Genomic DNA, 18,402 nt, shown 5'->3' with positions numbered 1-18,402 from the left:
ATTACTAATTAATATAAATAATACGTCGAGTATACTTATTCAATTCTGAAATATTTTTTATAAAATCGGGGAATTCATCATTTGATAGGTACTGGTTTAATGTATGTATATACTATATATGCTTGGACGATGAATATTAATTATTAATTTGTATGGGTTATATGTAATTATATATTAAATAACAATGCAATTATTTACAACAGGAAGTAAGATGTATTACAATTAGGTGTTAAGAATAATATCATGCATTAATTAAAAATAATTAAAATCATTTAGTTATTGGTACTTATCGATTTATAAACTATACAAGATGTTTAATGAGTACAATTAATACTTAAAATTAATATCATAATGAAAAAATTATGATAAGATTATATTTAAAAAAGGCGAAGAAGTGTGTACCACTCTGTTACACGGTAAGCGTTGAGCGGGTTACTGTATAATGGATGTGTGAAATTTGAATTCAATAATATATATTTATATATCAATGTGTACGAAAAATGATTTTGAGCAGACGGTCTATCAGCACATTATATTACTAAATAAGTACATATTATGATATGTTTTTTTACATTGCCATTTGAGAGTAATTTATTTTATTATTAATTGGTAGTATAATAAATAAGTTGAATTAATTTAAAATAATTTAAGTATTAAATAACTTATATTCGTATTAAAGTTACACAAATATACGAAATCTATTTTTTGTTTTCCCGTTATTTATAAAATACTAATAATTTTTTAAATTTGACCTCATAAAATTACGAACTAAACAAAAAACACCCTCAATGTCTATAACCGAAGCATTTTTTGAATTTCAAACGTATATATATATATATATAAACAAAAAAAAACCCATACATACATCATTCTAAGATCAATACATTCATTGTTCTGTTCAGAATCTTAAATAAATTTCCTAAATTTAAATAAATGTAAGCTTTATTTCCTTCATATATTAATAGATACATTGATAGTACAATGTTAATTGTTCACTTAATGAATTAATTTATAATTCAACAATAGTATTTATTTATTAGTAATAGTCTTTTAATGTCGTTATTTTTTGCATACGAGTAAACAGGTTCACACGATGAGTTTTAAATAAATTCTCATAAGTATTTAAAAAAGATACCTATTCTAATTGGTTATTTTAATTATTTTAATATTATCTAGGAAATCGGTGATTAATACGAATACGGATGCACAAGTGTATTGGGATAATTATGCAGTTGTAAGGATTCATATTAATTATATAGAGTATAATGATATTAAAGTACCTAGGTAGATGAAAAACGCCACTAAGCCCGAATAAAAAAGATAAAAAAAATAAAAAAAATCAATCACTCGTTTGAAACCAATATTAAAATATTATTATCCCTTGGTCTATAATGAAGTAAATATTGTTTATGTAAAAACAACGGTTATTTTACCGATTTGTTCTTAAGTTAAATATTTATTTAAATGTCAATGTGTAAAATGTACTTAATTAAATATTTGATACCTCTCGGAAAAGGCACTTAGCGTGAACTAAGCATCATACCTCATCCCTGTTTCTCCAGCTATGGTGTATGGAATTTGTTCGCTATATAGCTTTCAAAGATGTTTACTTTGTACTGGTAAATAATTAACCACCTCTCACATTTTTTTTTTATAATGTTATCATGTCTGTAAGCTTTTCACAGTGAGCCACATTATTTGAATACGAGTTATTATGAGTTGTTTGCACGCTAGGTATATCGGACCTACATTGAGTTTATATGTGTATTTTTTGTTATGTAAATTGTCAATATATTTTAATAACATTTTGTTTAGGATTGTTTAAAACAGAACAGAAAGTTCATACATAAAATATATTTGACGATGTCAAATTACCATTTTATATTATAACAGCACGAGGATTATATATTTAGAAAAATGATGTTTTATATACGGTTTTTATCTTTGTAATTGTTTTTTTGAGAAGAATCAATAAGCATATTATTATGGGCTATGAGTTCTGCCGACGTTTTTTTCGTCGACCTAGTACGGCTTGCTCGTGTGTCGCTGAAAAATTCATCGAAAGTTTTTTTTACAAATTATAACAATAATTTAAATTATTGGCTCTAAAATTTAAATTATGTGAGCTTTACATTTCTCTTATGTTCATATTTCGTTTTTTTCTTTATTAAAGTTTAATTTGATGTAATAATTTGTAATGTTTGTATACAACCATAAATTTACTCAAAAATACAAGTTTAGTTAACTATTTTGCTCAAACCAATCGAAATATAAAAGTTATTCCCAACATAGTTTACTAATCAAAATGCAGTTTATTGAAAGGTGTGTTGTATATTCATTTACTAAAATGCACATCTATGTATAAGTAGGTACCCAACAATATAAATCAAGTAAACTGAATGTTTTGGCGTTTTGCTCAAACCAATCAACATTTTTATCAATAATCGAATAATCGAATAACACAAATTTGTGGTACTCATCGGTGCTCGCATGGAGTATTTTTTCAGAATGTGTATTTTCCAACTACCACAGCGCGGACCGCGGTTAAAAGATATAAACCCGGACGAGTTTCAGTTCCATATCTCTCGACTATTTTCCTTGTTTTTCACGTTACTCGTGAGTAGGTAATTTTTACTTTTTATCAGCCGTTTTCTTCGCGTTAATCGTGCCATCTAGTCCATAACGATTCTCGGTCAAACGATTTTTGCTTCTCCATTCGTGAATGCGTAATATGTTGTGTGGTGCGGTGTCATAACAGCAGCACTTATGTTTATTTGCAATCCTCGAGACCCGTAATTAATAATAATGCACTCGTTATAATGACGTATTTGGACATGAATTTTTTAAATGCTAAATTATTTAAATACGGTTTTAAATATCTGGATACGATGTGTCAAAAAATCGGATATCTGCACACTGTGTGCCAGTGAAATATATACGATTGCGTTTAGTTGAATGCATCGATTTTAACTTCGTACCAAGTCAAAAATAAACACTATATTTCTAATGATATTATCAGTAGGTATTTATACTATAATACACAGAAATAATATTGTTTGAAAAACGTACATTGTGTGTCTGAATAATATCATTACAATAAATACTTTGTACATTAAAATATGCTTATACTTATAATATGATAATTCTGAGTACATCCCTGATTATACATAAACATTGTATAATAATTTCTCAGGTATCATTAAACTCTTAGAATGAATTGAATCTTACATTTTTCGAAAATCTACAAGGCACATAAACACACATTTTTAAAACATTTTAAATTGTTAACCCGACTTGTATCTACCCAAATATCCAGTAAGACTTAAAGATATTTTTACAACATATTTTTTATACATAACGTGGTTGTTAAACTTGCTTAAATGTATTGAAATATTGCAAACCAAACAATTTGTTACATAATAAATAATAATTTTGTTTTAATATTAGGAGTATTTATAAGTCGCTATATAATTGCTTAATTGCTCAATATTAATAAGTATGATATATATTATTAATTACTACATTTAACAAAAAATATCTAAAATAAATAAAAAACTAACTATTACTAACAAATGGGTTTCAATAATTTAATACGTCGATAAAACGTTTATTTTATGATTAAATTAGAAATTATTGTAATTCTGTCAATTTGTATACTAAATACATGGTTTTAATGTAAAAAAATCTTTAACAAACAAGTCCACTCAACTATATAGAAATCAGAAAATGTATATTAATACAAAACAGAAAATAAATGTTTTACCGCACACGCGCATCGTGAGAGATCTAAAATGGAAAAACATTCCTTAAAGTTTGTAAAAAAAAAAACCCAATTCAATTAAAAATAATCCAACTGGGAAATGTTAAAAAATGATCACACAATATACGTATATTATAATTTAAGGTTAATACTAAGAAACATAGAGATACATTTCACTAATAAATAAATATTAATAGATAATTTATTAATAAATATTACATGTGCATGTTGATATATTATATTGTAACTGTATAATATTCCGTTACAATAAAATGGTAAAAAAAAAAATAAGAAAAAATTCCCATGTGTAAAGATTTTTTCTAAACATTTATTAAAAGACAGGAGCTCACTTTTTTATAGTTTTGAGAAATAACTTGAATTTAATGCGTTAGAATAATGATCTTAAATCGTCTAAACGACTATTTTTACTATACTGATTAGTAATGTCATTGTATTATGAAGTAGGATTGAAATATCAATTTGTTTGTAGATATGATTGTTACACTTCACATACACCAAACTTCGAGTAACCTTAAAGATTTGCTTATGAATAATTAATTTGCTGCTATAATTATCCTCGAGTGATGGTAGATTATTTAGTTGTGTAGTTTTAGCAGTTATAACGTAAATTGTAGTATAAATAGCTGCTCATGAGAGAATTTCATGTGAATTTACAACGTATTTTCTTTTGTAAGAGTTAACGGTAAATGAAATATGAATAATGTAAAGTGTAAACTAAATAAATTAGTTTTTAGTCAAACTAGTTCATATTAATTGTCGATTGATGTATAAAACATCATTATAATATTAAACAAATATAATATTGCACGAAAATAACAACAATTTTGTTTGCCTAAAATAATTGTATATATGAATTTAAGTTAATTTAATTATTTCAATCAATAAATAAAATATGAGATTAAACTGTATTAATTGTATAGGGTCTTGCAGTATTTACTTTAGCTTAATATACTTTATAATCACTATAGACTTGTTACACATGGATATTAAAATCTAATATCTAAACATTTATGTACATTTTTCAAACATTATCGTTAAAATAGTTTAACATTCACAACATTGAAACACAAAAGTAGTGTTTGTAATATATTGCTACATCTGCACTCCGATGACTTTAGATCTATTCATTGTCCTTTTGTATGTCATTAATCACTATTTTTTTTCAATAGTATTGGTTATCTATATTTTGATTAATGGTTTTGTATTTCGAGCTTAAAATGTTTGTTATTAATAAATGTATTAGTATTTGTAATCCACAATAGTTGTAAAAATATTAGTTTTATTAATAAATACTTATAATATTATGTAATAGTAATTCATCAATGTATAATATATTGCAGTGGTTCCCAACCTGGGGGTAATTACCCAAAAGAGGGTAAAAACACGATTTTTTGAGGGGTAAAGGTTAAATTATTTATTTTAATTTTAAGTAGTTATTATCTATTTAGTCATGTGTACTATGACTGTAAATGTAATCGTAATAACTTTTGTTTTCTTTCTTTGAAAAATTAAAATAAATTATAACTATAATCATAATATATATTTGTTTTCGTTATTTTTTTACTTAATTTTTTTGGGGGAGGGAGAAGTATTTCTTAATATCTAACCTGACTTATGGGTAATAGTTTCAAAAAGGTTTGGAACCGCTAATATATTGGAATGTTTAATTTTCTATTTTAGTTTGCCGTCTTTAGTATTGGTAATGCATAGCAATATATAATAGTGGTCACTTTATTTTGATAATTATTAACTATTGGGGTACCTAATACAAATTGAGATTTAACTCGATTATAACTCTCATAAATCTATTAATTGTCTGTTTGTTATTTGTGCGATACATGTTTCACCAAAATATTGTCAGCCATTTCTGACAGTGAGATTTTGGAAATAAATTATTTTAGGTTATAGTTAATGTACAATGCAATTTTGTACCAAGTAAAAGTGCTTTGAAATTGTTTGATAATCATCGACCGATGACCATACGATAGTATACAGAGATAACCGTCATAATTACGATATTTGGAGTATCTATACTGCTATGGAATATTCGTAAACCGTTTCTTTTAATTGTGTAATTTTATTTAAATTTTAATTTATCTGTGTTTTTATTTGTCTTATATTTATTTTTATCATTAATTTTTTTAATATTTTAACATGATCAAATTGTGATTTTTTTGAAAATAAATAATAATAATTATCATTTATATAGTACCTAATGTACAACTTATAAAATCATATTTTCCTTAGTTTTTAGTTATTTAATAGTTAAAACTCGAAATAACATTTCATTTATTACATTTTCCTATTATATATCTTAGAAATTGTATAAAATGCCCGATCCGTATATGATAATTTCTATATTGCACCTAAATAGGATACACTTTAAACTATACGTTGCCAAGTGTATTATAGGGTAGAGTTGCCTACGTTGGACCACTTTGGACATTTATGAGTATTACAGCTAACAATTTAAAATAATAAGTATTTAACTGCACTAAGATGATAGCTAAACATGTAAACAACATTTTGGCATGGTTGGTTTTTTTTTTTAATGTTTCAACAGTAACATCTTTTTACTTTTCAAAAATGCACCAAGTGGTCCAACATAGACAACCGGTTGCCCAATTTGGACCGCCTATATCTTTAATTGGACCACCTATATCTTGTCCATATACACTCCTAATATTTAATTATACATTTTGTTCATAAATAAATTAGAAATAATTAAATCAAATTATCTCTTTTGGAATATGTAAAAATATACATACATTATATTTATTAATAAAAACAGATACTTTTATAAACAAACAAATTTTTAAAATAATAAAATAATAAGTACAATTTAAAAGTTATCAGTCATACCATACTGACTAGTAATTTTTATAAAATAAACAACATTTTTATACCTTCTTGGTTAAATTTAAAAAATAAACAACATTTTTAGAATAATATAATAAAAAACAATTTAAAAGTTATCAGTCACTACTTTACTGACTAGTTTAAAATCAATCATTTTACAAAATTAATATTTTCAGTCTTAAGTTATAATTAAGTCTTTATACCTAATAAATTTAAAATATAGGTAATCATGGTCTTTATTTAATTTTAAATATTGAATCTGTAGTAATTTTTACTGGTCACTTTTTTCAGTACACCAATGACACTCTTCAAATGTGTCACCACGATTCAATCCTAAACACTCTTCATGAAACCATATTGAACATTTTTTGCACATGACCATATCAATTATTTTTTCTTCCTGACAGAGAGGACAGTACCAACTAACATTACCAACATTTTTTGATGTAGATGGTATATTTTTCAATTTTTTCTTTTTATGATGACTTCCTTGTTCATTCAGTATCTTTTTCTTTTCTAATTCCTTAGATTTTTCAATTTTTTTATTTTTGGTTTTAACACCATCAATTTTTGCTGCAGAAAAAAGTTTTTTTTTTGGTGGTCCTTTTTTTATTGTTTGCTGTGCTCTACTGCTTTCTAGTAAGTTTTTATAGGGACTGCTTGTTAAAACAATTGCCTTTTGTGCAGATTTTTTTGGTTTTGCATTAGTATCTCTTTGAGTTTTGGGTATAGGTGAGATTTCTTCAATAACTTTCAAAAATGTAGACCTATTTATAGTTTTATCAGTGACAGTAATATTTTTATTTTCTTCCATATCATTTGTTTTACTGTTTAAATACACTTGATCATTTTCCATGTCTTCACTTACATTCTCATTAGGAGTAGGAGATCTATTTAAATTATTTGAAACAATAAAATGATGATCTTCAAATAAATGTCTATTTACTGGCCAAATTCCAGAGCCTCGGAAACCATTTTCAGCTGTACCTATTGTTGCTGCACGACCATACGCTTCATTTAACAAACCTGTAACCTGGTATTGAGAAATAGTTTTACCATAATTCTGTCTTAACCACTTTTCTTGAGTTTGTATGTAGTATAATCCCAATGGTTTGAAAAATGCAACGTCGAGAGGTTGTAAACGATGAGTGGTGTGCCCAGGTAGTTGCAATAAAATGATACCATGTTCCTTAGCAAATAATAATGCCTCCAAATTTTTGCTGTGTGTTGTGTGTCCATCCAATAATAATAAAACTGGCTCATCAATTGTAGATTTTACACATGAATGAAAATGTTTTAACCAAGATACAAATAGTTCAGAATTAATGTATCCAGTGTCAGAAATCTCAACTATACTACCTGAAGGTGCACCAATTTCTAATTCTGGCGCTTTACGTTTCCTTTTAAAAATTATCATGGGTGGAATATAAAATCCAGCAGCATTTGTGCAGCAAACAATAGTGGTATTAATACCCCTTTCTCCACTAGTTATGGACCCAACATAACGTTTGCCTTTTTGAGAGATAACTTTTTGTGGTTTCTTCTGTACTGTTGTAAACCCTGACTCATCAACGTTAAAAACTCTATTAGCAGTTAATTTATTTTGATCTACAATTTTTTCCAATAAGTCAAAAAAGCTCATAACATTTTCTTTGTTAAACCCTTTGGCTCTAGCCATCGATGTTGCTTCAGGTTGTCTGAGTACTATATTTGGATTTCGTTTCATAAACAAATAAAACCATTTTTTACCTGCCATTTTCTTCTCTTTATTAAATTTGTGATTTAGAGAATACTTTTCTGCTATATCGTATGCTAATTTTCTTATATCAGTAATAGTATATCCAAAAAATAAGGAGTCTAAAGCTAAAATATGACTAACCAATTCTTTTTCCATGTCTATGTTAAACGTAGTTGGTGTACCAAATTTTTTCTGTCCATTAACAAATATATTTTTATTGTCGGAGTGCCTCTTAATTGTAGCTTTTGGAACACCATATACTCTTTGGCACTGATTGAGACCATAAATGTTGTTACTATATGCTCTGATAGCATGTTGTAGGTCTTCTTCTGACCATTTTCCATATTTTCCACGTTTAGCCATGTCTATAAAATAAAATATATGAACTATTTGAATGGTCCATTTTTGGAAACTATTGGTGGTTCAATACAAGCAACTTTGTTTTTTTTTAGAATAATTAATGAATACATTTCAATATCAATATAAATGTAAATTATTTTAAACGATTAGCTTCTATACAAAATTGCTTATAACACCATTTATAAATTAAGTGTAGTTTACTTACCTATTTTACTGTAAAAGCTTAAGGGATATTTAAAAAAAACAGCATGAAAATGACGGTTTTTGGATTAAGTGATATCACATTGATAGCGATGATTGATAACAATATGTGATAATTCCAAAGACGTTTTAAAACGGTTTTAAACAAATGTATGAATGTTATAATCATTAGTTATGTTTAACAGCTGATTAATTGAGGTGGTCCAATTAAAGAGCCGGTCCAATATTGGCGACTTTACCCTACAATTTTTAATCTTATACTATGACCTTAACAGATACATTTCTGCAACCTAAAACAGTAACAATTGTAAAATTGTGCTAAATTATAGTCGTTGCTAAAAGGGATGTGTAATCTGTACTTATTTTAAAGAGTATTGGCCAGTATTTTTTATTCAAAAGTAATAAACTCCCATACTATGATGTTATTCAAAACAGTTATAATATAAGTATAGTACTATATTAATATGTTTTATGACCTATATGCATATGAGTCCAACCATACCTAACCAGACCAATATACTTTGGACATAGTTGCATAACATTTAAAAATGCAGAAAATATATAATAATTTATAATAGTTATTTAACTAATAATTATAAGTTGCTTTAAAAGTATAAATTAACAAACATAATAGGCCATGCATAGTGAGTAATTATAAAGGTTATTTTAACTCGGCAAATTTTAATATTCTTCAATTCTATACACATTTAATATTATTTATATAAGTATGTTAATTTTATTTTTGATTGAAGTTTCATCTTACATTATTAGACAAAGTAAAGTTCACATTTATATGTATCTTCTTACACTATAAGTATTTTGACACCGTGAAATGTACCGTACTTAAAACGGTAGTCAAAGACTTATAGTTCCTATAGTAACATCTTAATAGTTGTATCAAGAGTATAAGCATAATATAAATAAAGTAAGTAAATATAACTTATATAAACATAACCCTTGTATAATTATACTCCTTTAATCATATTTTTACTGTCAAAAAAAATTTACAGACGCGAAGAAAGTGAAGTCTACAACTGGTGAGCCAGCTACCAAAAAACCGAAAAACACTGTTGCATAGATTCAACAGCGTCAATGTTGCCTTCGTGTTTGGTTACTATGCAAGACATTTCATGAAAGTGAAAATAAATGTACATAATACAGTTTTGCTTAAATACATAATCAATTTGATTAAATATTAAATGGTATTAAATTTATATATTTTATTAAAATTGATGACGATTAACATCGGTTGCGGTATGAACTAGTTTTCGGTGGTGGCGGGCGACCTTTTATCGATTACCACCGTTACACCACACCACGAACGAGCTGTTGGATGTTTACACAAAACGAAATCTTGATACCTTTTGGATAAATCACTTTCACGACGATATATTTTCCAAAAAACTTTAATCGTTTATAGAAATCATGAACCACTGAAATTCTTCATTTTATAAAACTTTATAAAGAGTCTACATTAAGCTAACTAAAGGTGCGTCGGCGGCCTGACATTCCATACACTTTTTTTTTTTTAAATTGGTAACCATTTTTTTTTATTCTTTGTAATCACAAAATTAGAGTATTTAACCTAAGTCTTAATCCTATATTATATATGGGGTGCTCAGTGTAGTTATGTTTAATTTTTGTGAAATACGTATGTTTGTTTTATAATTTTCATGTTCTTGACCATAGAAAAATATCCTGTGAATTTATAAGCACAACTCACTAAAACTTGTGTAGTTTATATTTGTTATACTCGAAACAGTCGAAACCACAATATGAAATTTAATTATGTACATATTAATAATATAAATATTTTATTTCATGTTGTATTATATGTGAAGATCAGGAATAAGCTAAATACTTAGGTGGGTAATTTATTAATTTAAATACAATTATGAATATTTATGTTTGTATAAATATTATAAATTACTTGCTGAAATATAAAATGCCGTGTATAAAATTAAAAAAATAATAAAATATAACATACAAATGGTTATAATATAATAAAATTTACAAAATTATTGTTAATTTATTCAATATTTTAGTATTATATTAATAAAATAGGTATATTTTTGCAGAAAAAATCTATTTGAGATGTTTTCTAGATCTACTTTGATATTTGTATGAACACTTAATAAAACTACACCATTTTATTGGTTTTCTTCAGTTGGGTTTCAAGAACATGTTAGCTTACATTGTTAATATAAATTGTATACATTGTTAAAGTAGTAACCGATACCATTATTATTATTAATCTCAATTGTTCTATTAACGCTTGAAATAAGCCCATTATTACGTTTTGCATTTGATTCAAAATCTAACGTTAAATTAATAAATGAATTAAGTGATTTTTATAAATATTTACGTTAAAATAGTAGTTTTTGTAAGTATATAAAGTAAAGCAGAATTACGAAAAAAATTGACATGGACATTAAATGAAATAAAAAAAAAAAAGAGATGCTATACTAGTATACTATTTAGTGGTTCTGAAGAGAAACATTAATGACATCTCAATAGACATCATACTGCTTTGTCAAATGGAATTTGGGAATGTTATTATGGCACAAAAGATCATATTTCCAGGAAACAAAAACATAAATGTAGAACTTAATTATTCATTATGAAAAATTGAGTTTTTTTTTCTTAGTATAGTAAGCTCTTTGTACCAAAGATGTGAACATATCTTTGTTTAATACTGTTTTAATTATTTATTTTTAAACTATTTTATTTAAGACAAAGGTTGATCAACGTTTAATTTAGTTTTATTATATAAATATTAATTTTAAAAACATATTAAAAATCCATGTATATATTTTGTTTGAAATGTTCTACGATTATATTGTCTATTTTTTTTTTTTAAATACTTTGATCTAAATATACTCGTATGCTTACAGTGAATCATTAAATCAAGAAGTGATTTTATAGCTAAGTCAAAAAGATTTTAAAAGACGACAAATTGCATAGTATTTTTTTTAATTTGGTTTGAATTAAAAAATTGTAATATACCTATGGTTAGGTTAATCTAAATTATATAAATATAATTTATATTTATTATTTATAATAAAATACATAGAATTTCCTTGATATTAAGTTAAAAGAACGTAATTCTATAATGATATGATTTGTATACAATAATTTATCATTGAATTCATATTTAATACATACATTTCACTGACTTACTTAATGATGAGGTACAATCGATATCTGCTGTAGTGAATATTAGCTAATTTTCTCCTACTTTTTTACAACGATAGAATTCTACAGTAATTGTATCAATAATTATTTAATTAGAATCGATCTTGTATTTGGTTTTTCTTCATGATAACACACACACACACACACACACACACACACACACACACACACACACACACACACACACATATATATATTACAAATATTCAATGTACTTACCTACGTTTGTATTACCAACATACTTTTTATGAATAAGCATTTAAATTTAGAATTTTGTATAATAATTATTTCTTTCCAAACGATATTTGGTTTTGCTGTCATTTAAAAACGAGTAACCGTATAGATACTTAAATTTTCACAGTATGCTTAATTGCTAATATTATCATTTTCTATACATGGTATAATTTTCACTCTTTTTAAGCTATTTAGAGTCATAAGCATTTTTTGATTTTTTTTTTTAGTATTTTTTCTGTAAATTTCGATAATATATTGGATCGATATTTCTTGAATTTGAACCTGTATTAATTGACTAACCTAAACTCCTCTCTCAAAGCCAGATTATTTCCACATTAATGGGCTTCTATTTTTACGTTATTATATGTTGTGGTTATCTTAGTTCAGCTGTAAAATTTAAGTATATATCTAATTATAGTACAGATTATAAATATACTTTTGTTTAAGTAAAAAAATAAAATATATAGATAAAAAACTATTTTCTGGGTCAACATTTTTAAAAATTGAATACAAATTAAACATAAGTTTTTGTTTATATCTGTATATAAATATGAAATTAATTTTTTTACTATGCATTCTTGAAGAAAGAATTTTGTCAAAATCGTAAAAAATTGTGTAAACTATTTTTAGTAAGAATCTTATAAACTTCTCTTTTTATATCTAAGATTTGGAACATTAATACATGATTCCTCATAAATAGTTCATATTAAAAACTTAAAATCTAAAATATATATGGAAACAATTATTTCTTATAGACATTTTAAGTTTCAATCTGGACGAAATTACTTATTTAAACGATAGATAACGATTTTTATTATTATTCTGTTAAAATTTTTGAGAACTTACAACTTTTTCATAATATATTATATTATTATACATTTTACTAAGGACATTTTCATTTTTGATTTATTTTAAAATATTAAATATTAAACTATGCGCCATTTTTTATTGTTTCTCTGTATCTGCAGAAAAATAATATTAAATTTCGAGTTATATAAGTTGATATAATAAAGGTATAGTATAAATATATATTATTATAATAATTCGGTACTAATAATAATATAATACGTAAATGCAATATTTTAGGAAAAATATATAACAAACTATCGTTATAAATTATTATAAAAATAAAATAAATATCTTTATTAGCTAAGTATATATATATATATATAAAAATGTATTATGAAAAATATACTTATAGTGATATCGGCTGATGTGCTGTCTTCGCTCATAATCGTTTTTTGTATACAATAATATATATCATTGAATTGAAATTTAACAGTGGGCCATTCGACACCTACTGTACAGCTGAGTGATATAATTTGTCTACCTTTCTATTTTTATAAATATTGGAAACAATTTTTAGATCAGATAGGTTAAAAAATGTTACACAATATTTATTTAAGTTGATATAACTAATAAAATCATTAAAGGCACTAAGGAACGGTTTATGTACATATAATAATATTTAAATTAAATGTTTGTTAAATTTCGTAAAAATTACGAAAATGTATAAAATGTTTAATTTGTTTATCTAAAGATTCTATTTTAAAATTGAAAGTGATTTGCGATGTTTAACAACTGTGCGACTATCAACATGGGTGGAGATGATATTTTACGCTAATTTTATTACTAGTAATTTGCGCTACCAATAGGTAATTTTAAGTACGCAGGTATGTAATTCGCGTCAAAATATACAAATATAATATGTATTTTACGCCACGTCTAAAAATTGGTTTTGATTATTTGCACCATGACAGAAAATAAAACGGAATATATAATCTGCATGCGCCACGCTTTTAACTTCAATTGTTGGAATACTTATATACATTTATTTACCTAATTACACTGATTTTTATGTGTTTTTTTTTTTTAATAACCGAAATTGTACTTGTTTAATACTTTTTAAAATAATTTTATATGTTAATCTGTAAAAATAAATAAATTAGTTATTTTAAAGTTGTATAAATTACAATTTGAATAAGGTGAATAATGGCGTAAATTATAATTTTTGAAGTTACAAGATGGCACAGACTACACAATGCTCTTTTATTTAGTTTTATTATACAGCGCAAACTGCGATCTTAAAAAGTGGCGGAAATTACATACTCTTTATTTTAATATAATATAATATAATCTAGAATTGAACTATGTTATACAGCGAACACTACATCAAAACCAATTAAAAGTACATTTTCAATGGGCTCTAACCGAAATGAGCTCATTGAAAATGTACTTTTAATTGGTTTTGATGTAGTGTTCGCTGTATAACATAGTTCAATTCTAGATTATATTATTATATGGTATTAAAATATGTAATATTATTTTCCTTGATGATGTTATCAGACTATTTAAAAACATAAATCTTAACTAGAAGTAAAGGTATTTTCTTGTATTTTATAAAATACTATAAGTACCATTGAATTATATTTTATTTGTAATTTAAAATACTCTTCAACCATCATATCGCCCACCAACCGTAACCAAAGCATTATCTGCTCTACCCTAGCCATTTATTAGAACTGTTGTACGTGTGCACCGACTGGTACCCTTTTACTGTATCTTTACTCGTACGCTTTTTTCCGTTTTTCATTATTTTAATATAACTTTAATTTGTATAACTATTATATTCTATTCAGCAATCAGTTAATACTTAGAGCCACCCACACGTCTGATGCGTTTTAATTTAAAAAAAGTGGGGTAATGGTGAGATTGGTAAGCAATATAATATATTAGTATGGACAATATCGTTGTATAAGAGATACCATGTATAAGTTCTAGTTATATGTATAAGTTTCCCTCTTAGGTTACAAAACATAATATTACTATGCGATTAAATCAAACTGCATATGCATGAAAAAATCCTACTTATTTCAGATTGATTAATTATTTCTACAACTCTATAGTATTTTATGTTATATACGTATGTTTTGTAATGGGATTATAGCTGAAACATATTTTCCCCGTGATAACTGAGTTTGTTTTTACTTAAACCGTGCAAGTTTATAAACGTGGGTTAAACAGGTGTGACGTTGTATTTTAGTTTAATTTAGTTGAGTTAATCCAGGATTTGTATCAATATTTTTCCTACATACGTTATGGGAATCATGTCAAAAACGAATATGGTACAGTTTTAAAGTATAAGTACGATATATTTTAATACATTTTTTATCTTCAAGATAAACAAAAAACAATAAGATGTTAATCACAGTTGAAAAAATACAGAGTTAATATTATTTAAATTATTTTATTATGTCGATATTAATTTTGTATTGAAACGTGTATATAAAAAAAAAAAAAAATTAAATTGTAAAATTAAGTACATATTGTTTAATTTTATCATCTATAGTAAAATAAAATATGTAAATATGCAAATAAATAATATAATTTGAATTATAACATTCTTTTCGTAATAATTTGAATTAAGGGATAACATAGTATATTACACAAGGGCCAATGAAAAAATTATTGTTGAAACAAATATATATATATATAATAATTTTTTAATGCTATTATTAATATTAAATAAAATGTCATAATTGCATACATAACTAGTGTCGTATATCTTAATGTATCATTGTTTAATAACCATCGTTATTTTAATATATCCTAAATTAAAAATGAAATGGTTATGGAATATAAATTAAAATATTAATATTTTATAAATAAATGAAAACTCTTTTAACGCTTAAAAAGTATATGTAACTATAGTACTATACCATAATATACATATTACGTACAATAATTTTGGCACTGGTCAATCGCTTAGCTTTTAGCAAAAAGCAATATTTTATTATTATTTAATATGTTTAAGCCATGATAAATTGTAATATCAAAAAAAAATATTGTAGTCAGAGATTGATTTACCCAAAATATTGCACAAGCATTGGCTTAAAACGGGTTAGTATGGGTTAGTAATATTGTGTCTTTCTTCATTTATTTTTTTAAATATGATTTTTCTAATTAATTATCTTATCAGTTAAAAAGGGTTATATTGTATACATTTTATTATAATAATTTAATTAATACGATATAAAATTAGGGATAAAGGGAGCAAAGAATATGTAACGCGTAGTGATGAATGTGGTGAAAATCGTATACATGATATTAAATGGGAAGAGATTGTAAAGTGGATTTGATTTGAGAGGTTAATGATCCGTTAAAAATTGATGAAGGGACAATGTGTATGCATACAGTGGTTTTAAACCTTTATAAATAATATGCTTTGGGGTGTCGTAGCTGGTGTGTAACATGTAATAACCGTTGAAATATATTATTTAGATTACGCGTATGGTATATCTACGGGTTATGTTGAGATCGTTCTATGTTTTTATTAATAATATCGTTATTATTAGCACGAGTATGATATAATATTATTATTTTGGTTGCAGAAATTAATAGAAATTGGATAATTTAATACCATTTTTTTTTTTTTTTTTTTTTAATGTACTATGACATGGTTCGTTCACTATAAAGTAAATATGACTTTGAGATATGTCACACTCTCGTGTATTACAGTTAGGACCAAAGTAAATCGTACATCTTTACGAATACATGTTTTTATGTATTTTCTCTTCTACCAATAAATCTAATACTAATCGTAAAGTCGAATAAATATCTAATAACGAAAGAAATTTTCTTGACGTATATTTCAAATTAGATATTTTGATTCTTAGGATTTTTTGATATTTCAATAGCACGTAACACGTTAGGCACCGGTCGGTCAATTTGTATACATAAATAAACGAATGAAATAGTCATGTTCACACAGATCTTCCACTGCCGATGGTTGAACAGAAAAAAGTGATCAATTGGTATTTGAGAGTATCCTGATAATCGGACACTAAGTAGTAACCCAATTTAATGTGTGATTAAATTTGCAGTGAATACCCACTATATTAATATTAGTTGATATAATTTACATTTCAAACCGAATAAATGCTTAACTTGTAGTATTTTATTCAGTGTAAACCAATATATTTTTTATGTACTGTAATGTAACTTCAATTAAACTGATTAATCGCAAACTTAATTCAATAAATATTAATGAAATTATTATTGAAATTTAATTTAATTATGAAATCTATATTTTATCATGCTAATGATATTGGTTATTGAGTAAGGCATAGGTATAGATTTAAAAGTGCAATTAAGTCGGTATAAAGAGTGTATTTTGTGTGTGATACACAACAGTTAATTCTATGATTATGCCCAAAGTCTGAATAACTCAGTTATTCGATAGAAATATACACAGATATAATCACCGTTCTGGCAATAAAAAAAAAAAAAAAAACCTTAGACCGACCAAGATCGATGAACGATGATACTTATAAACTAAAAAAACACAGAAACCACTGTTCGTTAAGTATTTTGTATGCTGCAGTGTTCTGCTATATCCGCTATTTTAGTGTGAATTTGATTTATATCCATATGTTTTAAATTATCATTTTGTATGAAAAAAAGAACGTTGGTATGTTTTGAAGTACCCATATTTAAATGTTAAAACCTTTGTACGCGAAAACAGAATGTTCGTTTGTAATAAAAAAAAAATGAAACGTTTGATAATATTATAGCCCTATAGAATATACCGTATACAATGTATGCACATCAGAGTTAAAAATTACATAATATATGTAAATTAACATTTTTTAAGTAATTTTTAGTGTACCTACTGAAAAGTTTCAAGAAAAACTTATTACCTATAATCCAAGGCTGAAAATTATTAACAAGTTAATTTCAATTTATTTACATGTCTTACTATAATTTAATACTTTACATATTTGAATACATGAACTTAAATTGAACTTTTTTACTTTTTCCGAATTTCCAATTTTTATACAGCTTTATCGTTATACAGTTTTTCTATTATCTACTAATATTTACACTAATCGAGTATTATTTGATATTTGATATTTGATATCTACTACGACCGGGATTGTCTAAATCTCTATAAGCCTTTATTTTTTCATTTTGTAGCTATTATATAAAAAATGTGTACACATTTTTACGATTAATTCATAACGTTAAGTATCTA

The 18,402-nt window shown here is 25.4% G+C and overlaps 1 protein-coding gene across 1 annotated transcript; it reads right to left on the bottom strand.

Moving 5' to 3' along the window:
- Positions 1 to 6,911: 6,911 nt before the first annotated feature.
- Positions 6,912 to 8,741, bottom strand: LOC113558213. Its single transcript, XM_026963709.1, has one exon. It carries the CDS (start codon positions 8,739 to 8,741, stop codon positions 6,912 to 6,914), a length of 1,830 nt encoding a protein of 609 aa, XP_026819510.1.
- Between the last annotated feature and the right edge of the window lie 9,661 nt (positions 8,742 to 18,402).

The sequence above is a fragment of the Rhopalosiphum maidis genome, chromosome 3, assembly GCF_003676215.2.
Source record: "Rhopalosiphum maidis isolate BTI-1 chromosome 3, ASM367621v3, whole genome shotgun sequence".
In the NCBI taxonomy this organism is placed as follows: Eukaryota; Metazoa; Arthropoda; class Insecta; order Hemiptera; family Aphididae; genus Rhopalosiphum; species Rhopalosiphum maidis.
The sequence above is the reverse complement of the archived record's forward strand: the minus strand, read 5'-3'. Positions and strand labels throughout refer to the sequence as shown.